The sequence below is a fragment of the Temnothorax nylanderi genome, unplaced genomic scaffold (genome assembly GCF_030848795.1).
Source record: "Temnothorax nylanderi isolate EJ_2023f unplaced genomic scaffold, tnyl_v1.0 TNYL_tig0189_pilon, whole genome shotgun sequence".
Taxonomy (NCBI): domain Eukaryota; kingdom Metazoa; phylum Arthropoda; class Insecta; order Hymenoptera; family Formicidae; genus Temnothorax; species Temnothorax nylanderi.
This window is the reverse complement of record NW_027249251.1, coordinates 268,207-294,791: the sequence shown is the minus strand read 5'-3', so window position 1 is coordinate 294,791 and position 26,585 is coordinate 268,207. Positions and strand designations below refer to the sequence as shown.

The following is a 26,585-nucleotide window of genomic DNA, read 5'->3' as shown; positions in this document are numbered from 1 at the left end:
TCTCCCGTTCTTTCCAGCGTTCCAGCGCCGGTTCACCGGTTAATCCCGCTTCGTTCGTCATCGCGCCCCGTCGGCCATTTTCGCGCAATCGCGTCACCGTCCGCCTTAGTCCCGACTCGACTCGATTCGGCTCGACTCGACTCCGATTTGCTTCACCTCACCTCACCTCACCTCACCTCACCTCACCTCACCAAGACTCGCCTCTCCGTCTCCGGTTCGCCAAGATACCTGCCTAACCACGCGATCGTATCGTAGCGCAGAAAATAGACGAGGAAACCGCGGGACCTTCGTCGTCCGTAACGGTCATCGAAAGAATTCCGATTGTTTAGACGCGAGCGAGACGCCAATGATGATTTTTCAAAGCAAAGTAGGACAGAGAGGAAAGAAAAAAAAGGGCGAAGCGACGATTGTATCGATTATCTCGAGCGAGCGGATTGATCCGAGTATCCTTCCCGCGAAAAATATCAAGTTACCTAGCTGTCGCAAATTAACGATAGATCGATTAGAACGTCGTCGTCGCGTTTCCATATTTCGTGTTGCGCACCGGCGCGGCGCGGCGCGGCGCGGCGCGGCGCGGCGCCGGCGCCGGCGACTCGATCGCTATTTGCCTCTTAAATAATCAAGTTTTCTCGAAGGACGAATCCAGAACTTTCGCAGAACTTGATTGTGCGTACGCAAACGCAAACGCAAACGAGATAAATATAAGAATCGCTGTATCTTACCCTTTTTCATCTTGCGACTCACGTTACAAGCTGGAGTAGAAATTTATCGATGTTCGAAATTCGAATAGGAACAACTTTACGTATAAACAAATGCCACTAGACAAATATATCACACTGAAGTCACGTGACACTGAAAATCAACGATGCTTCGGATCTTTCGGACAACGGAACTATCGCGACAGTTATAAATTTGTTTCAAGATTAAATAAAGATCCACTATAGAGTTCGATTTAATTTTTAAATTAACAATTACACAAAGGACGAGACATCTAAAATAGTCGGCTAACGTAATGAAAACCGCGTTGCGTTTTTGTTCGAACGATCCGCGGATTCAAAAAAACCCAACATTCCATAATTTCTTTGCAACTCGCATTGATCTCGACGTTCGATTCGCTCGTTATTAAAAAGACGCGTGATATAAATGCCCGGATATACCGAAACTGCACTTCGCAGAACCCCGACGCGAGACACGAGACTCCGATTCTCCTCGTGGCTTTTAGGTTAGATCAAGTTAGGTTAGGTTACGTTGAGTTTTGGAGGGTGCCCTCTTCAGTACAAGTGCTGAGATTCACGGTGACGGCGACGGCGACGGCGACGCCGACGCCGACGCCGACGCCGACGCCGAGTTTTGTAACAGCACGTGCGCGCGTGCGCGCGGGAACATTTCGCGGTATCTTTCAGGCAACGTGTTCCGAAATGTATTGACGAGATCTTAGGGATTTTGTTGGCCATCTTCCAATCTAGATTTATTACAAAGAACGACGAGATCCTGACGACTGAGAATCGTCTGTCAACGTCAATTTAACGTTTATCGGCATTCCTACGATATTTACGCGATCAACTTTTTTCTTTTCAGGATATTCCATATTAACATCAGATAACAAGACGTCAAAACGTAGGCTCTCTCGTTCAAATCGAGCGAACCGAAAATTCATACTTATCTGGAAAGCGCGGTTAAAACTGCCGTCCGTTATCTCGGCGTGATATCGCAAACGCGCGGCGCAAAGTTCAAATGAGCGAAACTAGTAGCGTCTAGTTAAAGTCCTGACAACATTCTCTTAGAAATGCATCGCGTTTCTTACCAACGTATAATAATCGTACGCTTACTTGTGATCGATAGCGCCAGATATATCTCTCGGACAGATATCGCCCCCCGCGAGTGAATTTCCAGTCGCGAGTAAAAGAGAGAAAGAAAGAGAGAGGACGGTTGACGGTATCTTGGAGTAAACTCGTTCAAGGCTGCGCTCGCATAAGCGTAACTCGAGATCAAGTCTCGGGATTGACGCCGCGTGTGATGGCGAGAGATATGGCGCGCTTTCTTTTTTATCCATCCTCTCTTTGCAAAAATTTACAAAGCTATCGATATACTTTATCGTTTAATATAATAACTTGCGCACGATTAGGTTTCGTATCTGCTGTATAGCTAGAGATTGCACGCGCCAAGACTTTAAGCAAGACGACTCGATACTCGATATTCGATACTCGCTGTTGAAGCGACGCCGCGCCGCGCCGCGCCGCGCCGCGCCGACGCGAAACAATTTCGTTCGGTTGACGATAAAACTTGTTCAGTAAGTGGAAACACTCACCGTCTGACGGTTTCTGCTGTATCTCATTTCTCGGATGCACCACCTCCGTTTCTGTCTTGTCACCGACTGCGTCACCGTTCGTCTTCTGATGATGGTGATCCACCACCTGATTGTGAACAGGCGTAGGAGTGGCGCCCCGAGAGCCGAGGCTCTTCTCCCGGGTTTTCCTCTCCTTTTGCTCTTTGGTATTCGAAGGCAGCTCGGTGGCGTTGGGTTTCCTCCTCGGCGGCGAGTTTGACGAAGTTTTGGTTAGATTAGGGAACGGCTCCCTAGTAGGAACGGGATTGGCGCTCGAGGCAATGGCGGACGGTTTCGGGATTTCCTGGGTAACGTTACTCCAAAACGGAGTAATCGGTGTCTGTACTACATTGGGCGAGGAGTTGAGATGTTTGGTGGCTTCGGGTCCAGGTCCGGTTCCGGTTCCAGTTCCGGCTCCGGTTCCGCTTCCGGTTCCAACTACGGCTGCAGCTACAGCGCCAGTAACCCTAGCGGCCTCGGATTCGGTTTCGGCCGTCACCGTCATCGTTGCCGTTGCCGTCGCCGTTGCCGTCGTTGTCGCTGTCACTGTCACAGCCGTTGTTTCGGTGTTAGGAGTCGACGCGGTAAGCTGTACGGAAACAGTATCTTTATTCGCGGCCACTGATGATACGACGGGTGACGATTCCTCGATCGTCACGCTCTTTATCTCACTCCTCGGCTGAAATTCCTTTACGGGAAGTTGCAACGCTTTCGACTCCGTTTTTGTCGCGTTCGGATCGATTTGCGTCACGTTACTAGATGTACCTAACGATTGACTACTTATCGTAGGCGGTACCGTTTTGCCAGCGCCAGCGCCAGCGCCAGCGCTAACGCCGACATTTTTTGTCATAGGCGGACTATTGCTACACTGACTATTTGCGTCATTAGCGGGATTGGTTTCAATATTCGATAACGACGTTTGCGCCGTTGTTTGTATCGTGTTAGGCGCCGTTTCGGACGCGCTCGTCGGTACCGTGTCGGATCCCTCGGTCGCGGCCTTCGCGACGCGAGCCGCGAAATCGGCTATCACCTCCGCACCGTTATTCTGTAACAATCACCAAATCTGCGTGATAGACAGTGGCACGTGCTATTCATTCAGGCATTACGCTTGATAACTAAAATTTTGCTCCAAACTCAAATCATAGGGCGAGAGAAATCAAAACAAAAGCACTTGGACGAACGAAATAAATGTTCAAGACTTTACAAATCTGTCACCCTACAGCCATTGCATCCTCAACTCGTACCGGATAGTAGTACGTACCGGACAAATTGGAGAAAAAAATAATCGATATCGAGTTACGATACCGAGGTTAAACGCCCCCGCGAGAAATTTTTTTTGTTAAATTCCGAATATTTTCGGAATCACTAATCGGATCCATCTTTTCCGATCTTTTTCATTTTGTGCGATCTCAGTACTTACTTAATCTGCTAGAGGACATGGCTCATGTGGGTGTACAGATACACAAGTATTAACAATCGGCTGTGAGAGTCGGTTTCAAATATGTAAGTACATAAGATACTCTTGCATTATACAGTTAGCTATTTAGCGAGCACAGACTTGAACGCTAAACTCTCTTAGCCAATTGTCGATATATTTCGATGTAGCTCACCTGTGGTTGTGGCGTTTCGCGATTACTGGATTCACCACTCTGCGTAGTTTCATTATCTTTATAAATTTCATCGCTTATATTTTTGCCCGTTAGCGGATTTACTATGTCCAAAATGGCATTCTGTCCTCGAGGTTTCCGAGATCTGGTAGTACTGTTAGTATTTGTCGCACCACCATTATGTCCCGAGAATACATCTTTAAAAGAATAAGATTACATTTTTCAATTTAGATTACAATCCTGTTTTGCGAAAGAAAATAAAACTCATATTAGTTTAAAAACGTATACGTAACACTCCAACTTGATATTCTTTAGCTCTATCTTTTTGAGTCTTTAAAGAGGTAGAATATGAATAACAACGACTAACCAACGTATATAACAAGTAGATTTGAAAGCAACGTACCAGCTTGCGACATAGGTATACCCCCCATCGAAGGCAGGGGTTGGGCTTGTTGAGTAGGTTGCTGAAGCGTACCTTGAGGTACAACTGGAGCACCGGCTTGAGTACCGGCCAGCGGGCCTGCGACATGTTGCGCTCCACCGCTGACCGCACTTGTACTCGCCCTAGTCAAACTCATCGTGTTTGACGCTGTGTAATAATCTGTTGGAAAATATAACGATTCATTTGACTTGTGTGAATCTGGCGTCAAGGGGTAACGTGAGTAGGAAAACTCACATCCATGCTGAGGAGCGGGCGCATGAGCATATCCGAACACATTTGGTAATTGGATTGGAGGTTGAAAAGGAAAATACGATTGATTTTGATGCGGCTGGTGCCTTTGAGGTGGACCAGAGAACTGGAAATAAAGAGAGACAATTTATTACATTTTAATTCGACTATATGGATATACTTTGAGAGAGAGAGAGAGAGAGAGAGAGAGAGAGAGAGAGAGAGAGAGAGAGAGAGAGAGAGAGAGAGAGAGAGAGAGAGAGAGAGAGAGAGAGAGAGAGAGAGAGAGAGAAAGAGAGAGAGTACATTTGGTTATAGATAAAAAGAGGATAATAAAAATGTAATGAAAATATGAATGTAATACATGTAATCAGTACCTGATGAATCGGTAGTTGATTGTTTATGGGATACACCGATTGCTGATGAGGCCCCGTGTGAAGACCGTGGACTTGACTTTGACCTATGTACATTGCACTTGCCTGCACCGGCAAACTAGCCGGATGAGGATATATGGCAGGCGGTTGCCCTCCACCTCCACCTACCCCAGCCATCCCGACCACTGGTGTTCCACTGGCGCCTTGGCCACCTCTGTGACTGATACCTCGCGGTTGTTGCGGCCTTGGACCCGTTTGATAATAGCCCTGTGCGAAAGATGGACGAGAAACGTAAATAAAATAAAATAAAATGAAGATTTTCTACTTCATTGCGCTAACAGATACGAAATACGTACTTGAGACGCCGGTCTGTTTTGCGTCGGTACGTAAACTTGCTGTAAAGACGGCGGCTGCGTCTGTAAGTGGGCCTGCTTTCCCATTTCCTGAGGCGATGGTGTGTGTACAGGTGGTGTCGTAGTAGGCGCTGGACCTTGTGGCGGTTGCGACTGCACTCCTGGGGTCGGGGCTTGCGAGGGTACTTGCCCTCCGGCGGGACCTCCTGGTGGTATACCCGCTGTGGATTGCCCTATCGTTTGTATGCCGCCGAGCGGCGGAGGCCCTCTACCCGTGGGTACTCCTACATTACTCGCCGCGTTTCCGCCCACTTGGCCCCCTGGTTGGGCGCTGTAGTTTCCATGAAACTCCGATCCTGGAACAAAATTCACAACTTACTCAACATGTATCGGTATTATTTACAATCAAGTAATTGTCTAATTCACGCGAGTTCTCGCTACTTGAAATCGTGCGAATCACGACCACGTTTACGTTTTTATGGTGCAATAAATATGCACGCATAAAATGGCAACTCGATTAAGGCCAGGTTAGGTTACGCTTGCGATACGAAAACACATTTTCCGCGGGATATTTTTATACCTTATATATACTAGATTACCTTTTTATTTAGACATGCATCTCATAGTATTTTGCAAATATGTAAATCAATGTTGTTCTTCGTATACATAAAATAGCGTGACACTGGAAATATATAGATTATTTCTTTGATTATTTATATATATTTCTTCCGTTTCTTTCGTCGAGCATCTTTCGTTGAGCAGACGTTATTGCAAAAGTCGCTTCGACCATCTACGCTAGATGCATACACCAGAAACCGAAATGAATCATACTAGATCAATTAATCTCGTTGTGTCTAGATGTGATATTATCTTAGATTGTTCTGCTAAAAGGACTAGTCTCTTCGAAAATAAATTCGCACATGCCTATATATATATATATATATATATCATATATGATAAAGAGATAAATTCGTTTATTCATTTCTAAAATACGTAAAATCTCCAACATGTAACAATAATTGTCAGTCTCACAGAGATCACTAAAATATATAGATATTAAAAAAGCAATGTATTATATAACTAAAATAATTTGTAATAACTTAAAAACATTACTTCTGAAAAAGAGATGGAAAAAAGAGGAGGAAAGCAAGACGACGTGCTCGACGAGGAAAAGTATCCGAGTTGTTACGAACTAGCGAGGAACAAATTACGCGTCAACTAATTACGAGCTTACGTAGCATAGATAAGTAGAGTACGGATGGACACCCGAAACACGTCGCGTTCAATCTCGATAACATTGGCCTTACGTTTCTTCGCCTTTGCTTTTGCCTTCGTCCCGCCCAACGTTTGCCCACGTCGCGTCGTCCCAATTAGTAATTACTCGCGAAAGACGAATACATACGACGCGACGCCGACGTGCACGAAACGTTGACGTCAACGTTCCCCGTCGGATCGCCAAGCGTCAAGCGAGATAATCCCGCTGGGGGCAATCGTCCTCGAGGCTCGAGCTTCACGAGTCCATCGCGCGGTCCGCCGTCCGCGCGGCTCGGACAAGAGGAGGCTCTATTCGACGGATGTTGCCCCATTTTCCTCCTCTGGCGTTACACGTAAACGAACGCGCGCGGAGGCAGGGGAAAAACGGACGGTTCCGAGTTCCGAGTCGAAGAAAAATATGGGATCGTTTGATCGTTTCCCCATAGATGATTGCTCACCGTTACGAGATCGTCCGCGCAGATCTGCTCCTCTCCTCGTGAGCCGCGCGGGTTCGCGCGATGATTCTCCAGACGGCGGCGTATCGTTACAAAAGCGCAACGTTGCGAGCGCGACAACGAGACTCGAACGTGGACAAACGCATCGACGGCGACGGTCCGACCTCACGGACGGCCATCTTTGCACATGTGGGCAGGGACCGGGGGCGCAGCGCTGCCATCTGTGGCTCCGCGGCGGCATCGATTCGCGGTTCGCGGCTCGCGGGCCGTCCAGGAGCGACCCTGCCGGAAACGCGCGCCACTCCGTCCGCATATGCAACGATGCAACGTATATCCAACATGCGTTTCGCGTTGTGTTTCGACTAACAATAAATAGATCTCGATCGAGGGTGCGACCCGGAAATCCTGGAATCGGTCTCGCAAACACGAATCCGAAAGAAACGCGTTTTCCTACACCTTTGAATTAATTCCTAAATTCCTGAAATAGTTTTACACCAAAGAAAAAGCTAGCTTTCGATTTCGAGAGTACTCTTGTCGCTTGGGCGAGATAAACGTGAAACTTTTCAACCTTCTACCAGGTCCGCGTACCTTTCCTCTCGCGTCTCGCTGACGGGATCACGTCGTCGCATCGAAAATGCGATCCCACATCCCACGCCAAGTTACGATCGGGAGGAAAGGGAGGAAAGGGAGGAGGAAGGGAACGGGGTCTAGAGAACGCGCGATCGGGAATGCGGAGTGTCATGCCTGGCCTCGTACGTCATTTCCGGCGACGAATGACGTATGCAGGTCTCACACACCCCACCCATCGCCACCGTCACCGGATCGCCCCGCGCCGCGCCGCGCCGCGCGCCGATTCCATCGGCCGTCTCGGCGGCCTCGGCGCTGAACGATGAACGATGCGCACAGCGCAGCGCCGACTGCGCCGTGCCGCGTCACGTGTCACACGTCACGCGTCACGCCGCGTTCGATGCACGGTGCGCTGCGCACGATTTCTCAATAGACTTTGACTCCGGGCAACGTTAACGAGCCTTAAACACGCCGTCCACGCCGATCGGAAGCGCTACGGCACTGCACGACGGCGCGCGGCGGGACGCTCGACGTTGGAGGCCTCGAGCCGTGAGAAGGATTAGGTTAGGTTAGGGTTAACCTCGCCGCCTTGCCGCCTTGCCGCCTCGCCGCTCGGGAAGCCACGTGGCGCGCGCGGCATCGGCATTATCTGTGAAACGAGAGAGATCGCTCCGTGGAAACGCTTCATCGTGAATCGTGACAGCGGCTTCGCAGTAACAGGAGCAACAGGAGCAAGGTTACCGCGAGGAGTACCGATTTCCCGTCCCTCCGTACATATCTGTTTCGCTTTCTCGCGGAATCGACCCGTCGCCGTTGCCGTCGCGTCGAACCTCACAAACGTACTTAACGACAAACGGGCGACTGACGGACGATGTCGCGCGGTAATGACCGATTTTGTGGGGTCACAAGGCGGAAGCTCGTGCACCGTTTCGGAAGACCGAAATTACAAATTTTATGGCTTCGATCGCATCGCGGCATCCTCTAACAGCCGTGTCTCAACGAGAGAAGAGAGGAGAGGAGAGGAGAGGAGAGGAGGTTGAGATGGAACGGGACGTATCGCGCGAAGGGAAAGGATCGAACGTACCTTCACGACGGTACAAGGTGGAAAGCGTTTTATCGATTGACCTATATCGTGAACTGTCTAAAGCGCCGTCCAGGGGCGCTAAGAACTAACCTAAATAACAAGCCACCCCGATATATCGATATCCGCATGGCGCATAGCAGGAAAAACGCCCGACCGCCACTGTTCAATAAAAAAAATTTTAGTGAATCTCGATTCATACATTTCTATCGCGTAGACGCCGCACGCCCAGAATGTCTTTCCTCCAGTGATTTCATCCGCATCCGAGACTCCGACAGAGAGCGCAGATAGCGACTAAATAACAATAGTAAAAAAAATGTTGCATTCACTAAGAACAGTTGATCTAAGCGACGATTCACAAAACGGAGGGAATTAAAAACGATATTAAAGCTTTGCATACGTCATCGTTTTAATGTGACAACGGCATTGTGTTCATTCTCGCGAGGAAAAGAAGAGAAGAGAAGAGGAGAGGAAAAACGATGAGAGAGAGAGAGAGAAGACGCGAGACGACGCGGCTTGAACCCATGCGTCCGCAAATAGACACAAATGATTCGACTCTTGACAGACAGGTCACCGGGTCAGATTAACTACCCCCGGTGCGCTCGAAAATAACGCGCCTCGCATCATTCCGCTCCGTGATAGCGTGCACCCGCGCGCCGATATTCGGGCGCGCAATGTGTTGGTCGTGCGCGATAAAAAAAATCAGAAAAGTTCAACGATCGCGATGACAAGAGTGGTGGTCTCTCTCTCGAAATTACGTTAGCGCAGGTCGTATCGCGCGACGGAGTCAAGGACGGATCCTGCGGGAGACCAAGAGGGTAAAGGTAAAGGTAAGGGTGAGGGTGAGGGTGAGGGTGAGGGTGAGGGTGAGGGTGAGGGTGAGAGTGTGTGCGTGTGCGTGTGCATCGGAGATAGGAAATAAATTCAAATAAGAGCAGAGAAGCGAAAGAAGCGACGACTGTGCTACCATCGTCGGTCGCGGGTCTTTATGTCCACGATGGAGCAAGTCAACAGCCGCGTTTGCTATTTCGCACGGCATTTCATATCGTCGCGCGTAAATTTGCGCATGCAAAAAGAAATGACGCGTGCGTTAGGCACGTATCGCAACCTACGTATTGGAGATTGAGGACTGCGTATTGGAAATTAGAATTCAACCAATTGGAACAAAGCGATAGATTTTAAGTTGAGAAGAGAAGATAAAAATTATCCGATTGGTCAAATTTCACTATTCAATTCGCAGCCCTCAATCTTCAATGCGTTGTTTGATGTGGGCTTTAAGGCGTTTTTAAGGTTATTACCGATAGGAATCAAAGAAGCTATCGATGCGCTGCAAGGAAAGGAGCGAACAGAAGCATGAATCAAGTCTAATGTAGCTCGAATTAAGATAAGATCAAACTACACACACACGCGCCCCACCCCCCCCCCCCCCACACACACACACACACACACACACACACACACACACACACACACACACACACGTCGTGTAAATAGAGATGCTTCAAACTGTGAATCCAATGTCTCATTTCGCCCCGTGTTATCGTTCACGACGTTGTCCGCATTATCAGCGAGTGTACGCACAGTCCAATATTTAAAACGCACTTGCCACAATCTTCTGAGAGCCACTTCTCACGGTACAAAAAATCCTCGTAAATTAATTATATCATTCCTTCGAAGATTCAAGACCGCGACTTTAATATCATCCATCTTAGATAGAAAATACGTATAAAACGTAGAAAAATTAACCAGAGTAAATTGATAGACCAATTTTTAATCGGTAAACTTGTTGAAACAATGTTTTCATTGTATCATACAATATGTCTGCGATACGGCAGCTTGGTACTTTAAGATATGTAAATTATGGATCGATATAATATGAGAACGTTGATATACCTATCGTTCATATTAGAGTTGTAATCAGCAAAATTAGCCTTAGACGCCATCAAGTACGACACCATTAACGATCGATTGCGGGAGTTGGGGTAGTTTTAGAAATGGGCGATTCAAGTTTGATTCTACCATCGCGCACGTGAGAAATTTTTGTTTCGAGTGGCAAAATATTCTTCTGTGAGAAAAACCACTCCCCAGAAACAAAAGTCCATCCCAAGATTGAGTAAATATTGTAAATAATGTAAATAAGCGAGGACAAGAATGAGCCTCGATTCGAAAAGATACGCGTATACGCGTAGATCCGGATTTCGGTATCGATACGCGTAGACAGACGCGTGAAGATCGACGAATCGTTTTCCTGGCTTTCCGTCACTCGTCAGCTGTTTGGCGCCCATCCAGCGCCCAGTCTCGCGATCGGACGACGCGACGTAACGGGTAATTAACCGATCGGAGATAAAATGGTCGCTAGACGACTGTAAGTAAGACTGAGATCGTTTCGAGGTATCTGCGAGGTTTGCGAAGATCGCGGATCTCACAAGCTCGCGCAAATCGTAATCGTGATTTTTCGTCCACGGCGCGTCGCGTCAGTTTCGACCTCGCTGTTATCTCGCGGAAAAGCCAAGACGTCTAAAAGACGAGTTGCCCAATGTTAAACTTGCACGCGCTCTCTTCTACTTACTATTCGCGGTGACTCGGTATTGGGGCGGCATTTGCGTTTGCTGTTGTTGCTGCGGGGGCTGCTGCTGTTGCTGCTGCGGTTGCTGCTGGTGATGTTGATGGTGGTGATGACCGAGGTGGCTGATGTTGACGGTGAGTTGGGGATGCGTCAGTTGATTGAGGTGGGGACTCGGCGACGGCGGCGGCGGCGGCTGATGGCCGGGATGCACATGGTGGTTGTGACCCGGCTGCGGATTTTGGGGATGCGACGCCGTGAGATGGTGGTGATGATGGGGACCGCCACAGTGCGGCATCAGACAATGCATGGGTCCTAAGGCACCGACGGCGACACCCACTGCGCCCTCCTTCGAGACGCCATATCTCGAAACCATTCTTCCGGATGGAGCAGCCCGGTCGCTGCTCGCGCGGCGGCTTTTCCCTCGCGCGAGCGACTTTGCTCGTGCTTCTTCTCCTCCTCCTGCTCCTGCTCCTCCTCCTCCTCCTCCTCCTCCCCGCCTCACCCTCGCCTCGCCACACGGCTGAGATCCTCCTCTCCTCTTCGCTCCCTCGATCGGTGGTTAGAGACGACCCGACGCCGTCGACGAGGCTCGACGAGGTGTGTTTACGTAACGGTAAATGCGGTAATAAAACGAATTCGCGACCATCGTCGCGATCCGTCGTCGCGCCTTCTCTCGGTGCTCGATGCTCGATGGTCCGTGCTCGGTAGCTGGCGATTTTCCCCGGAATTGGCGCGGGGACGACGATCCTTCTCCTTCGGGTGGCGCGCAATCACCCGCAATCACCCGCAATCACGTTGCAACCGCTTACGGTTCGCGCCCGTGCCTCCTCGCCTCCTCGCCTCTTCGACAAGCGCGTGCACACCTCGAGCGCGCGACACCCGTCAACTCGTCGATCGTCGACAATGGCGCGCCATGGTGACCGCGCGCGCGTCTATTCCTCCGCTCGGCTGACAGTCCTAAATCTCCGCCGTCCCCGGTGGATGATGGCCCTCGTCGCGCTTCTCCCCACGAGCGGCATCAAGCATAGCCGGGCTCGTCCCGGATCGGAGTATCCAACCACGAAAGGGGGATATACGCCAAACGCCAAACGCACACACGTGGTCGAGATTCTCGACGAGTCACCTTAGAGAGAGCAGAGCCTACGCCGATCACTCACTTGGCGAGATCACTCGCGAGACGTGACCTCGTAGCACCTGCGAAACGATACGAGACCTTGCGAGAATGTCGCGCGACCGTCGCGCGCGGCCGTCGCCCGTCGCCCGTCGCCGACTGTCACGGGACTCACGTCACGGGAATATCGTCGCCGTCGCCGTCGCCGTCGCTGTCGCTGCCGCGCGTGTACGTCGCGCGCGCGTCCTCGGCATAGGTGGCGGACTATCGCGTATCGCGGCTCGTCCAAAATCGATATTTAAGGCTCGACCGTCGCGTCGTCTCTCCCTGCCCGCGCGCTCGCGCGCGCTGCAGCGCTTACATGTGTACGTGTGTATGCGCGGGTCGCCCACTCCCGCGCTACGCCGCTACGGAGAACTGCGTGCCGTTGGAACGTGACGAGCGGAACGCGCGGCTTATTACGTCGGAGTCGGGTCGCGAGCGCGTCGAGGACGAGAAAGATTCTTACAATTAGCCGTCGGCCCTGCGACACGATCGTGAAAGATCAGAAAGATCGGAACGGCGCGGCGGCGCGGTGGCGCGGTGAGGCTACTGTTGTCTCTGCACGGCGCGACGATCGGGCGCGTTCGGTCGCGCGCCGAAAAGTACCGAGCGCGCCAACTCTCGCCCGAGCCCGAGCCGCGAGCGGGTAACCCTCTCGCGTTTGTCCGTTCGTCGGGGATTCGGGACTTCGGGATGCGCGTACCACGTTCGAACGGGAGGAAAAGCGGGAAGGAGAGCGAAGAGGGATGATCCCGAGGAACGATTTCGATTTCGATTTCGATTTACCATCGACGGCCGCCGCGTCAATCGTCGAGCGTCGAGCGTCGAGCGTCGAGCGTGGCGCGTTCTCTCTCACCCGCGTGCACGTCCGCCCGCACAACCGCCACCGCCGCCGCCGCCACACACAGCGCGTACACGCACGTACAATGGCGCGCGGACGGTCTTATGGCGCACAACCACGATCCCGATGGATAGACAGGGGAAGAAAGAGAGCGAGAACGAGAGAGCGTCGCCCTCGCACGCTCGCACCTCGGCACTCACCGCTTCCACTCTTTCGAATAAGTACGACTGACTTGCTTGTCGTTAGAGTACGATACGATCTGAGTCGACATGAGGCGCGTACCCTTCGCCAAGGGACGCGCTACGTTGAACTGAGGCAGACCAGCCCTTCCCGCAGCCCGCAGCCGCACGACCTACGACGAATCGCGTACCGCCAGCCGACTCTACCGCCATCTAGATATTCCGCGACTAAATGACCTCCAGGAACGTAACGACGTTTCTGTAAGCCTCGCGCCTCGCTCCTCGCTCCATCCCGCGCTGCATGGTACCGCGTTGCATGGTAGCCTTTCCCCCGAACGCTTCTCCAAAATTCGTCAAATTTTATTCGATAATCTACCACGTAATTTGCGACAAGCGGCTCTATAGCTTGTGTCGCGAAACCTTAGTGCCGCCCTGATACGATTTTACTTCTCGACCGATGAGAAACGCTTCTCATTTTACTCCATTTGTTGCAGACACGTGTTTGGTGAGCTACGACGTAGCTCGCTGCAGTTTTAGAGAGTGTCCGCATCCACTCTATTACAGAATTTATATGCCGATTGATTAAAGAGCGCTGATATTTTGTTTTTATTAACGAAGCGCAGCAAGTGGCTGCAAATTATGCATTGGGCTTTATTAATGCTTAAGGAAAGACAAAGAATTGCTTTAATAAACGCAAATTATTCGGTGCTTTGTCCAGTCTTTATAACGTGTGGATTGTTTCTTTCTAAACAATTAAATACAATTATATGTTGCAACCTTAGCAATCCTGTACATATATACTTATACATACTGTTCAATTGCATTTAACCGCAATTGAAAAAAGGAACAACGAGAAGCAAGCAAGTCTTTTTTACTCTTGCCTTGACAATGAGACATACGTACGAAATATGTGACTGGAAAAAAAGCAAAATTAAGAATGTATTTACTTTACGAAGTCCCTCCCTCTTTCTTTGCCACATTTAAGATAGAGCTATCAACATTTATTTAAAAAATATATATATATATATATATCTTTGATTTCATCTCTTCGCTCGATAGTTCGTTGCGATAATAAAGAGAACCTTGTTTCTTCTAGTTTCCTACATGGTTTGTTGCCAGAATACACATCGTGTATTTATTATGTAAGCAACGTACGTATCGCTCGCCGTATGAATTACGCGTTTTATCACGAGAGCATCACAAAAATAAATCTTGTCAGCCTGTTCTGACGGCGCAACGATGCTAATTTATACGTACCTGCAAAAATTGTCACAAAGAAACGCCGGTAATATCTATATACGCGTCCGATAGAGCACAATGGACAACGATGGCGTACGCAGACGCAAAGGGTCGAACCGTTCGACCGACCCTTCGGATGTCGTAAATGCGGCAAATTCAAATATGACGACAGATATGAATAGATTCGAATGCAATAACGCTCAAGAAATTTAGGCGTAAATAACATTAACACATATTTTTCAGCAAACAAGTACAAGTACCTACGATGTTAAAACGAAATTTCCCAAGGTCCCCTTTCGTCTTTCAGTTCAAGAAAACGAGTTGGCTACTTACAACTTTGTTCGTTTGTCGACATGAATTTGAATCTTCTGCAAATCTCGAGAAAAATGTCGAAAACTCAAACGGATACTCGAAAGGCATAATGATCAGAGAGAAAGTTTGTTAGTTATTTATAATAATAAGTTATAGTAATAAAAATATTACTTTTAGACTGAGAATTCTGAAAGAAAAGTAAAAATCGAGGCACTCGAACAAAACTTATTCACGTCGAAACGATTTCCTGTAGGATCTTATTATTGTTACTCTAACACGTAGATCGACCGTTACGGAAGTAAATACTCTCGTCTTCTCTCTTGCTGCAAAGGTCACTTTTGTACTCGTTTCATAAAAGCAATTTACCTTGAAACCTGCCACGAATTCCAACGGTTTTCTCAGAAACACTCTGAAAACTAACCATCTTTACAAATCTCACAAATTTTCCCTTAAATATATTGGAAGGATAAATTGCCGTGCAAATTCAAAGATATGTAAAGAAAAACTACGATATTTGATAAATAATAAAATTCTAATTATAAAATAATAACACGGCGATTGATGAAAAACGACACAACTTTGCGCTAATCTTTCAAATTATAAACATCTTGTGAAAATTGTAAATATCAGGTGTACATTTATACTATGTACATATAGAAACAATTCCCTTTTTTAAGTTTCCTAAATTATTTTTCAAGAGCCAGAGGAAAGGCAACATTAATCGATGGAAACAGTTGGATTGATTCATATTTATTTTAAGAAGAGAATAACAAGATAAAAGTTCGTTTCGATATGTCTACTTTCTATTTTCGTATCCTTCCTTTGCTCGAATTCCCTGCTTGACGGCATATAACAGATCTTCAAAATTAATAATTTAAGAAATTGAAGATAACGTTAATATCTACTTTATCGGATCCGTACTTAAAATACTTAAAATGTGGTTTTACACTTAATATAGTCGTATCAAATGTAGATACTATATTGAGTTTCAATATCACGGTGAACTCTTTGCTGATAAAAAGTAAGAGATCGTCATATTTATCAAATATACAAACATTCCAGAATTCAAGTAAGTTTTAACACTCTAAGCATTTATTAAAAGAAAATTGTTTAAAACTTTAAAGATTGAAGAATTAAGAGATAAATATAGAAAGACAAAAATTTAACAGATAAAAAGACTATAAAGTAGAGAGACATAGCAAACCGACATTTTCAGCATCTCGTATCGCAATGTTGGACAAAATTCTAGCAGGAAATTCTTGTGTATCAGTCGTTTACATTCCTCTACATTGTTTCGTAGGTTTAGAGTTTTCTTTTCGTAACGAGAAGAAAGAGAGAAGAACGTAGGCAGGTAGACGTATCATCGAGTAGTCGAGCGATTCGCAAAGACGGCACGAGCGTGGGCGTATATCGGGCGGACGACAGCGAAGGGCGCGTACAAAGGTGGAAGGTGGTAAGGTGGTGAGTAGGCGAGAGAGAGAGAGAGAGAGAGAGAAAAGGGTGTGCAGCAGCACCCACTATCCAGGAGAGATGAAGGGGATGACGAAGGGGGGAGCGGATTCGCGAATCGCGGTATCGCGTATAGGTGAGGCGGTAACCCAGTTTCGCCAGTGCACCAGGCCAAGCTGCAGCACCGCCGTGAACCGATCGATATACCTATATGCACCCGGCGCGCTGCCCACAGCCTAGATTCGCCGCTTCTGGTCTAGGATAGGCGCGAGCAGGGGGATATACCGCGTGACCCCCGTGACCTACATCGCGGGGGAGAAGAAGACGAACAAGTTGCGCGCCGTCGATCCGTCTCGGATCGCTCATTCTTCCGCATTTTGTTCCGTCGCGATTACGACAACTCTGGATCGTATCTCCTTGCTTGGAAGTTATTGTACCTTCCTTTCGTTTGTGCCCTCCTCCCCCCCTCTCGCTCTCTCAGAAAGTTTCAAAAGTGACCTTTTCGCCAAACTTGCACATTTGGACAAGAAATAAAATTAGCGGTACTCGGACATCGACGAAAATCGAGTGATTTATGGATTTTATAGGCAAGAATGTGACCTGGCACGCAGGGGTCTAAACCGTCTTTTTCTTTCGCTTTGTTCTTTAGTGCTTCAATGGACGTATTGTTATCCTTGGAATATCCGCCGAGTGTATTCTTTTTTTCTCATCTGAGCAAAAAGAAAATCTGCCAAGAATTAAGATAAAAGTTTCCGCAAAAAATATAAAAAATGTCGGGCAGACTCTACGTGAGATTTTGGAGAAAACGGACATAACCCATCCCCAGGAAAGATGGAGGAAAAGGAGAGAAGACGCAGACCTATAACCTCGAACAACCTTCGGCTGTCTCGACGCGAAGGTTTCAGCCAGACGAGACAAGCGGAGGTTCAAAGTCCTCGAGCGAAAACATGGCTCGGTCTGAATCATACCGAAAATATATATCACGGAGACCTCTCGAAGCAGCTGATCTCGCGCAGATCTCGAGCAGATCTTTTTTCGTCATTTACCTAAGGCGCAGATTCTTATCCGAGAGTCTGTAAGAACGATCCAACTTTTTAACGATTGGACGCGAAACTACGACGGGCCGACAATTTTCCTCGCGACAGTTACGTCGCGTCGCGAAGATCGGGAAAGAGGAGGGCCGTTAAAGTCATTTTTCCCCGGGGTCTTTGAGCCTCCGAGGGCTCCGAGCCGTTGACCTTGGAAAGGTAGCATGGAAACCTCGTGGTGTCGAGCGATAGTACGATCTCTCTCTCTCCGTCTCTCGCCATCTCTGTGTGGGCGTTCGGTAGGTTAGCAGCCCGCGGAAAGTGGGGGAGAGAATGAACCGCGCGGATCGAGGAGGGGGAGGTGGAGAAAGAGGGTAACCACACGCCGACGAATGTCTGGATGGGAGACGGAAAGTCTACGCGAGGGAAGGGTCGATATTTACCGGCCTTCTCTCGCCCCTTCCTCCTCCCCTCCTTTCCCCCCCTCTGGTCCTGCCGTCCCGTCCCATCCCGTCCCCACCGGGCAACGACCTACCTACCACCCTCGCGCTTCGTACGACCGTTGCGTGGATCGTTCGTCTCCCTCGCCGCCCTTGCTCGCGCGCCCTACCCTACGCATTACGTGTTACTTCGCGTCCTCTAACGCTCGAGCCAACTTCCCCCCTTCGCCCGACGTCCCTGACCGCCTAATTGAACGACACCGTGGTCACGTCGGTCACGAACGATTGTGCGCATTGTGCGCAACGTTCCCGAATAATATCCTACGACCGCGCCTATCTCGATGACACGCGAGACATTCTTTCGCCGTCTCGGGGTCTCGGGGTCTCGGCGTCTCGGCAAGACGGCATTCGTTTCGTTAAAGCAATTCGTTGGCATTACATCGCCAACGAATTAAACATTGAGATTTCACGGTACGTGATATTTGACAATCTGACAGTGACCGATGATATCGCATATCGCTCGGTGAAATTTGCAATTTACGGTGGAAAACGTGCGTATCGCGCTGCCACGCCGTGTGAACCGAGAAACTAATCTCGAGAAACTCGGTCGGTAAGCACTAAGCGGAAAGTATTCGCGTAGATCACGCGAAAATTCTTAAACCCTCCGTGCAAGGGTGCATTCCGCATACTGTATACGTGAGTCTACGGCGTCCGAAAAATAGCGTTAATAAACGTAACAAATCCACGTATGCACACGGAGGGTTAATATTGTCGAATAAATAAATGTATGAAAATATGAACAACATATTATCGGTCATAATGCCTTGGCGCTAAATGGTCCGAATAGCATAACGTATAACGGTGAATATAACATGCATAATAATTAAATATAAACTTAGCGCGGCGGTGAAAATTTTTTAACATTTTTCTCGATCAAATTAATCGCAAGTCAATTAAGTCATTGTTCTTTCCTTTTTTATCTTTCCTCTTTATCTTGAAGCGAAATTCGCAAATGTGCGAAATATTAGAAAGAAAAGAATCGAGATCTTGGAGAAAACAAACGTTATTCACAACAAATTAGTAAATGAGTAAAAATGTTTCTTAAAAAATCCAATATTTAATTTCTAACTATTTAGTTCAAACTATTTTTCTAACATAAAATATGGAATATCTCGTATTTTTACTCGTTTTTACGTTTTAACGGTTTTACGTTTTATTGCCTCTCTTCTAATTGTAAGTCTGCAACCATTTTATTGTTAAACATCCTGTAACTATATAACATCGTTAGCAAATAAATCCGTGCAAATAACGTAGTGCGCGCAGCGAAACGGAACCGAAGCGGAAACGACAAGACTATTCGCCGACCTGATAACATCCGCCTCTTTATTGGCGCGTGGTAGTGACCACGTGGTAGAAACATTCCATGTTCGGGCGCAGAAATTGCAGTGTCACCGTCAAATTCTTTTTTCGCGCGATTTGTCAAACTTAACCCCTTTACTATGAAAACACTCCATGGTTTCCCCGAAGGGTCGGATATTTTGCTTGTCAATCCCAAAGAGACAAAGATTTGCAATGAATCACCGAATTCTCTGATAAATCCTGAAGACAAAGATCTATAGTGAATCAGGTATCGAATAATTCCTGACTTGACTTGACCGAGTACAGCTGTTGATCACGTGTGTGCCTTCAAACGGCCTTTAATAATAATTGTGTCTATGCGTTGCCAATCGTACAATCGTATAATTCTCAAGAGAAAGTTAGTCCCCTTCCTCCCTCTCCTATCCCCACAAAGAACAAAACCACTTTCCAGGCCGATCATGGTTAAAAAATTCACCAACGATACCGCCCAAACAACTATTTCTCTTTTAACAAAAAAAAATGGAAGGGCTATTTTATCCGAATAGTTTCTACAATGCATAAAAGCATTCCTTCGAGAAACCCGAAATTTTAGGAATCCTAAATCTTTTGTATCTAAAACTTCGGAACAACACACATCGATTTTTCATTTTTAGACGAAACAGTCATCTCTCCGCCTTTGTTCTGAAAAATTACGAGAAAGAAAGAATTTTTGGACTAAGAAAGGTTTTCTTCTAGATGAAAGAAAAAAATCTTTGAACTGCATAACAAGAATTCGTTTTGAAAACAATGCTATAAGTACAAAAGTATATACATAAAGACACTGTCGCGTAATGCGGACACCCGATACGTACCTTAATTCTTTTAATAAACATATAAATAATACAATAAATAATATTTCTTCGTTTTCTTAATTTGTATGTAAGGGACAATTTCTAGATAAAGAGATCAGTACGAAGGCAGCAAAGTCTGGCCTTTAGATTCTTAAAAAAACTTATCAATTTTTATGAATTTGCAGATGTTTCGATTATATCGTAAGATAATGTAAAAAAGATAAATAAAACGTGCGTATGTCAATCGCGCAGAATTAAACACTTTGAACGATTTATAATTCGAGTTCAAATTCGGATCAGGTAAAATACTGTACTATTATACTTATAATCTTACATACCGTGTATCTTAATAAATGTGTTGTTAGACAAATAGATAGATAAATTTTGTTTTATTTATAAGATTACAAGAACTTTGCGATTTACAATTACTTGGCAAAATATACACGTATGCAAGTATATGTATATTCGGAGTCTTGAAATGTTTCCCGCATTACACGCATTATAAAATGATAAATGGAATTCTATCCTGAATCCCGACGTAAATTATCATACAGATCGTCCAGATCTAAGGCCTGACGCAAGCTTAACGTTTGACTCGCGTGGATACTTAACGTGTAAAACTCGCGACGAAATTAAAAAATTATCCAGTCGCGTGTAAAAGTGCGCTTTCTACCAGGAACTGTTTCGGAGCTGGTTCGGAGCGGAGTGGACGGAATGGCCGGTACACTTGGCACACGTGCTAAATGTCACAATGTTAGAGCGTGCGACTTAACCCGCCAGCATGCAGCAGTCTCGCGACTTGCCCCAACCCAAACTATTTTATTATACACGGAACGCAATCGTACGTAATTCGCGTTCGGCTCGTACATTGACAGAAATATACGAAAAGTAACGCGTGTAACGTTCATTGAAGACACGAGTCACGCGAATAGCGTCAATTGGAAAATTCCAAATAATGTCCCTTTTTTCTTTTCAAATACATACGATATAAATAATCGAAAAAGCAGCTTGAAACGGCAGTAACGGCAGTAACGGAAGTAACGGAAGAAACGGATGGAAGTAAGCAGCGCCGCGCGGAAAATTCCGCAGAAGCGATCGCAAAATCGGCAGAAACCAAAGATAACGAACGGCACGTGATCTAGATAATCCGACGATCTATGCAACGAACGTAACGTAACCGTAAAATGATCAGCCGGCGAAGAGGGAGAAGCGAGCGAATGAAGAATGAAGTACGGTTAGTTTCTCCCCGGATGTTCGGTGGCCTCTTTCTCGAGCGAGCGACCTTGCCAGGAATGCGCATTTTCTGCCGGTTCTCCTCCGTCTATCCCTCGGCTTCGATTCGAATCCATGTATATGCGCCGATGGCCACCTTTCACCTGTCATCGCGTCGTCGCCGTCGCGTCGTCGCTTCGTCACGTCGTCCGCGCGACTGGCGATTGGCGAATGGCGAATGGCGAACCTCATTATTCGAAACCGAACGACTTCAAAGTCGGTCGCTTTACGTCATCAGGAAATTCAAACAACACGAAGCGCGAAAAACAACCGTTCAGCCGCCTAAAGATAGCTGAGTGGCTGCATAATCGAGCGCAAATCTACGTCGAGGAGTATCCACAAATGGAAATATTTCGACCTTCGAACGCGCGATTTTAAATCTTTTGCGAATTTGCGTGATCGTGCCGACGTTCATGGACATTAAGTAGACGTCGCCCGCGCGCGTGCATTCAGATTACGCGTGTCACTTCAAAGGAGACGCAAGAATTACGCGACGCGCGTTATAACAATTATATAATATCGTAAATGGACAATAACGAAGCTGCACTTGCGCAGATTCCTTCGAATCAATGTCGTTGAATCCTACCGTCCTCTCCCCCCCCCCGGCCCCCGGCCTCCTTCAAAGCCGGGGATACCTGAGGGAACAAACGATAAAAGAATGGCATGCGTTCTTTACCTGACTTACTCAGAAGGCACCTAAACGTCCTGAACGCCGAAATGTCCGTCCAGAATTCGATTTATAACATTTTGTGCCGCTCGACTTGAAAGACGAAGATTTGATCAAGTTTACTTTCGCACCTGCTCCGTCATTGGCTCTCCGTTCGTCTCAAAAACGTATAACGTCCTACCTTAACGGTTTAGAACGGTTTCCAATTTACCGTTAAGCGCATCAACCGACAATGGACAGAATGTTTGGCATGCACATCAGATCTCGGAATTAATCGATCTGACCGCTTATTACTCGACCATCTTACTCGAGCGAATATCCATCCGCAAGTCGGAAAGAGAAAGGTACCGACACTACCGACGATACGAGCGAATAAACTGGCTGATGTATTCAAGTTTGTTCGCGTTACGAAAAAAAAATCGTATCCTCTCGAATAGTCATTCATAGCTGGATATTTTATTTAATATTTCTTAACGCTTATACGAGCACAATCTAGATTTACATGAATTTCAACGGTCGAGGGTAAATAGAAAATATTCGGGCACGTGACGCTACAAATATGTGCAATAAAAGAGATTGGATAACGTCAATTAAAAAATGGTGGCGGAGAGGCTTAAAGTTTTTTCCACGTACAGCAAACCGGGTTTATTCTCCGTCCTAATTGGAAAAAAATGGCGCTTTTCTGCATTCTTTGGTCACACAGCCAATCTCGATTAATCTCGAGCTGTAAAATTGTAACTAAACTTGTCGTCGCCGCGCGCCGTCGCGTCGCGTCGCGTCGGCGTCGTCGCGCTCGGTTCGACTGGCTCGCGCGCGTTACGCAATTTCACTCGCGTTGCCCTTTGCAGCAGATTCCTTACGATCGCCGAGACACGACTCGAAACGAGACCTTGACGAGCTCGGTAGACGACGCCGGACGCATCGGACGTCTAATGGAGCGTCGCGTCGCGTCGCATCGCATCCTCCGCGTAAAAACAGACGTGTCACGATCGAGTTCCCGGAAAGCTTTTCGTTTCTCTCGGAGCGACGCGACGTTCCAAGACTCCCTGCTCCCCACCGCTCGTCCTGTAGATTAACATTGAAGCCACGAGATATCCTTATCAGCAAATAGAAAGGAGATAAGATGCGTCAGGTATACCGAAGTATATCGACCAAATATCATATTGAAATATCAACGCCCCTCGACTCAACGAAAGCTATACCTGAAATATTCCAAGTATTTACGGAATGCTATTTTTCACTTTATCGGAGCGGAAACACAAATAATGTAGGGCCGATCGGAAGATTAAAGGAGATTAGATGGGCAGGGACGAGGAGGGAAGAGAGCGATAAGCGTTCCATCGCGACTGTTCATCCCGAACAAATAACATTGGGAAAAAAGCAAAGCCGTTTGTATCGCGCTCTCGTATACCGTGAAAATCGGGACGACACGTGTTTACCAGCCTAATGTGCGAGCCTGTCGCGCGTTTATTCGCCATTCAGACCATTCAGTAAACATCGAGCAGACGCAAGACGGTGCAGACAGGTCAGCGGCGAGCGGCGATGTTGTCACGTGGCCGCGAGCCGCGAGCCGCGAGCCGCGAGCCGCGAGCCGCGACCAGACGTCACTCGACGCCACCGCGACATCTTCCGAAAGTTTCGGCAACACCAATTTGCGTAATATTTCCATCCGCTAATAATATTACGCGTCGATAATGACACGACAAAAAAGAAAAAAGAAAAGAGAAACGCCGCGCGGAAAGTTGACAGCACAAGTGCGACAAGTATATATGTGAAATATAGGAATGCGGGAGCAGCCGCACCGGCGCGGCGCGAGCGCGGGCGCGGGCGCGGGCGCGGCGCCGGCGTCGCGACGTCGGCGCGCGCCTGATAAACTCACCTATCAACGTGGACATTTCCGCCGTGGGCCGTCGTCTCGGGCGCGGTAATCGTCGGCGAGCGTTACACTGGCGATAGATACGTGGCCGTATCACGTCGGACACATGTTTTTTCTTTTCCCCCTTTTCTTCCCCCTATTGACGCGATCGTCTATCGGCGATCGCGCCTGTCCCTTCTTCGTCGGCGCACGGTGACACGCACGGTGACACGCGCGATCGCATGAGCGGCAATCTTTATCGGGAGTGTCGAAACGAGACGACGAGACCACGAGACCCGCGCGTTAATCCCCGAGTTTATTCGCGTTACAAGACGCGAAAGAAGGTTTCGAGGAAATTATATAACCTCCGCGTACAACGGAACGGATCTCTCTTCTATCTCTCTTTCTCCGTTGCGTTTTCGCGCGCGACGTTTTCGGGCGCGTTAGTAGCGATCCGAGCGGAACCCGGTCGCTGCAGTTGCGCTACGCGCGACCGCCAACCACCCGTACAGCCCGTGCTTCTCGTTAACGGAGGGGGAGAGGAAAAAGAAGGAAAAAAACAAAAACAAACAAAAAGGGGGGAAAAAGAAAAAAGAAAACGATCGAATCTTACATGTACGTTCGACGCGACACTCTCGCCCAATCTCGGCAACGGAGCACTCACTATCGAAGAATCGTAACACGCGCGGTCGTGTCCGCGACCATATGCTCGGCCCGAAGAGGTTGCGAACGGCAAACGAAACTCGAGTGCGGCGCTGACTGCGTAGCGCCGATTGCCACATGTACATACCAGCTCGAAGCCCCGAAGTGGCCGCTCGGCTGCCTTCGCGCGACTTCGCCGAACTTCGGACGATTCCGTGAGACGCCTCTCTCTCTCTCTCTCTCTTTCTCGTGGCTCGTGGCCTTCCTTTTCCTTCCCCCTCGCTCTTTCTAACCTCTTACCGTCATTCCTCTACTCCTACATGTACGCATGGAAGTTTTCCAAAAAATCTTTTCCGACAGTCACGATAGTTTTCACGCGACTTGATAAACGGCTTGATAAAATTATTTAAAAACTTCCTCTTTACTCTGTCGTCGCGATCATATCAAATTATAATATTATGGTATTAAGGAGGCGAGAAATCGCGTGACATTTCTCACATTTCTTTCTCGCAACATACGTCGAAATACAATAATATTAGTAATTTTTAATATATTACTAGTTTAATAATTTTATCTTTCGATTCGTGGGTTAGTAGACGTGAATATATCTTACGATTAATCAGTTGGCGTAAGGACCCGTTATCTTTAAATTTCATCTGGAATTTCAGACAAAAGAGGATTCGTTAGTAGGTATATGTTATCCATCTATATTCTATAATATATGTATATGCATTGTCGAACGAATGGTGCAAGAAAAAATTTCAGACATCTCTAGCTTCTCGATATAGCTAGTCGACTACTGCGAGGAAACGAGACTAACGAGAGCCTCGGAAGAGGGATCGTACTTGTGAAATCCACTTGAAGAGACAATATATTATCTCTGAATCTGATTGAACCTGATTGAATCTGATTTGAATTAAATATGCATTTGTAATTGTATCGAGCGTTGTAAGTTACAACGTATTGTACAATCCTCTGGTCGTCCTTGGAGTCTCGAGATGGGGAAGGGGGGAATAGGTGCATCAATCTCTTCCAATCTCCCACGTATTAGAATTGAAATGCATTGAAATGCATCATTTTACCGTATCGCACGTATTAACGTATCTATACAATAATACAATTTATCGTAAATTACCGTCCGCTTAATGACGACTTGGTGACGACTTGGTCTAGACTGTCTAGAGATAAGCTTAACGACGATTGATGTCTCAATACGATCAACTTTTACGTACAGTGGAAATTTTCAGTCATTTTCAGTAATGTCTTAATTTTAATTAATTAAGGGACTTTTGTCGGAGCATGTACGAGGAAAAAAGTTTCGGTCGAGACTGTGATGTCGTGATGTCTCGACGAATCGGAGCGTTTAGCGGAGTACGTATGGAAACTGCATAAATTAACATACTAGTTAAAGCACCAATGCCATTTTCTCTTGCGAACAATATAACAGAAAAAAAAGAATACGCTGGCGAAGCGTTTTATTTAATGCCACGTACGAAAGCGGGATATTTTATCGCGCGTATTAGAAAAAATATCGTCCGGCGCGGCATTCTTCATTTAGGACATCTAGGTACATGTAAAACTATCCCGAAAAAAGGGGGACGATTTTTTAAATCGTTTATGCGAGATATTCGTCGGCCATTTGTCCTAATAGGTATCTTTACTCTCGTGCACATTCGATATTGTTGCTTCTTGGACATTCTTGGTTTCCAAGACCGGGCAACGCAATCGAATCGTCGATTACCGTCGCGTCGGAGACGGAGACGGAGACGGGCTACGTCGCGTTTCGCACGCAGGAAGCTCCTCGCCTCGGCCTCCCACCTCCGCTTTTAATAGGCGCGATTCAACATTCAACAGTTTGCTGCACGTCGGCGTCGTGCCGGCCAATCGTGGTCACCACGTCGTCGTCCTCCTCGTCCTCGCCCTTCTCCCCGCGCATGCTTATTATCCGTCCTCCTACCTCCTACCGTTTATTTCGCGGCGCGCGGTGAGCCGTGTCCTTGTTTCGAGAGCTTGCGGGAGCGAGGAAAGAAAGAGGAAAGGAACGCGGAAGGAGAAAAAAAAAGTAG

At 47.4% G+C, this 26,585-nt stretch overlaps 1 protein-coding gene across 6 annotated transcripts in view; it reads right to left on the bottom strand.

The window, feature by feature from the left end:
- The window catches only part of Eif4g (eukaryotic translation initiation factor 4 gamma), a 44,267-nt gene that overhangs the window by 15,007 nt on the left and 2,675 nt on the right, over positions 1 to 26,585 (bottom strand). The window contains exons 1-8 of one of the 6 annotated variants that reach the window (XM_071716590.1): positions 24,491 to 24,657; positions 11,257 to 12,447; positions 5,334 to 5,686; positions 4,981 to 5,244; positions 4,610 to 4,730; positions 4,337 to 4,534; positions 3,937 to 4,130; positions 2,309 to 3,371 (exon numbers count right to left, since the gene is read on the bottom strand). In XM_071716590.1, the coding sequence (XP_071572691.1) occupies positions 2,309 to 3,371; positions 3,937 to 4,130; positions 4,337 to 4,534; positions 4,610 to 4,730; positions 4,981 to 5,244; positions 5,334 to 5,686; positions 11,257 to 11,626 (2,563 nt within the window). In that variant the 5' untranslated portion in view covers positions 11,627 to 12,447; positions 24,491 to 24,657. Of the gene's footprint in view, positions 1 to 2,308; positions 3,372 to 3,936; positions 4,131 to 4,336; positions 4,535 to 4,609; positions 4,731 to 4,980; positions 5,245 to 5,333; positions 5,687 to 7,042; positions 7,296 to 11,256; positions 12,448 to 13,447; positions 13,599 to 23,901; positions 24,658 to 26,585 lie in introns of those variants that run through there. The other 5 variants (XM_071716589.1, XM_071716593.1, XM_071716595.1 and 2 more) reach the window with 5 other exon arrangements.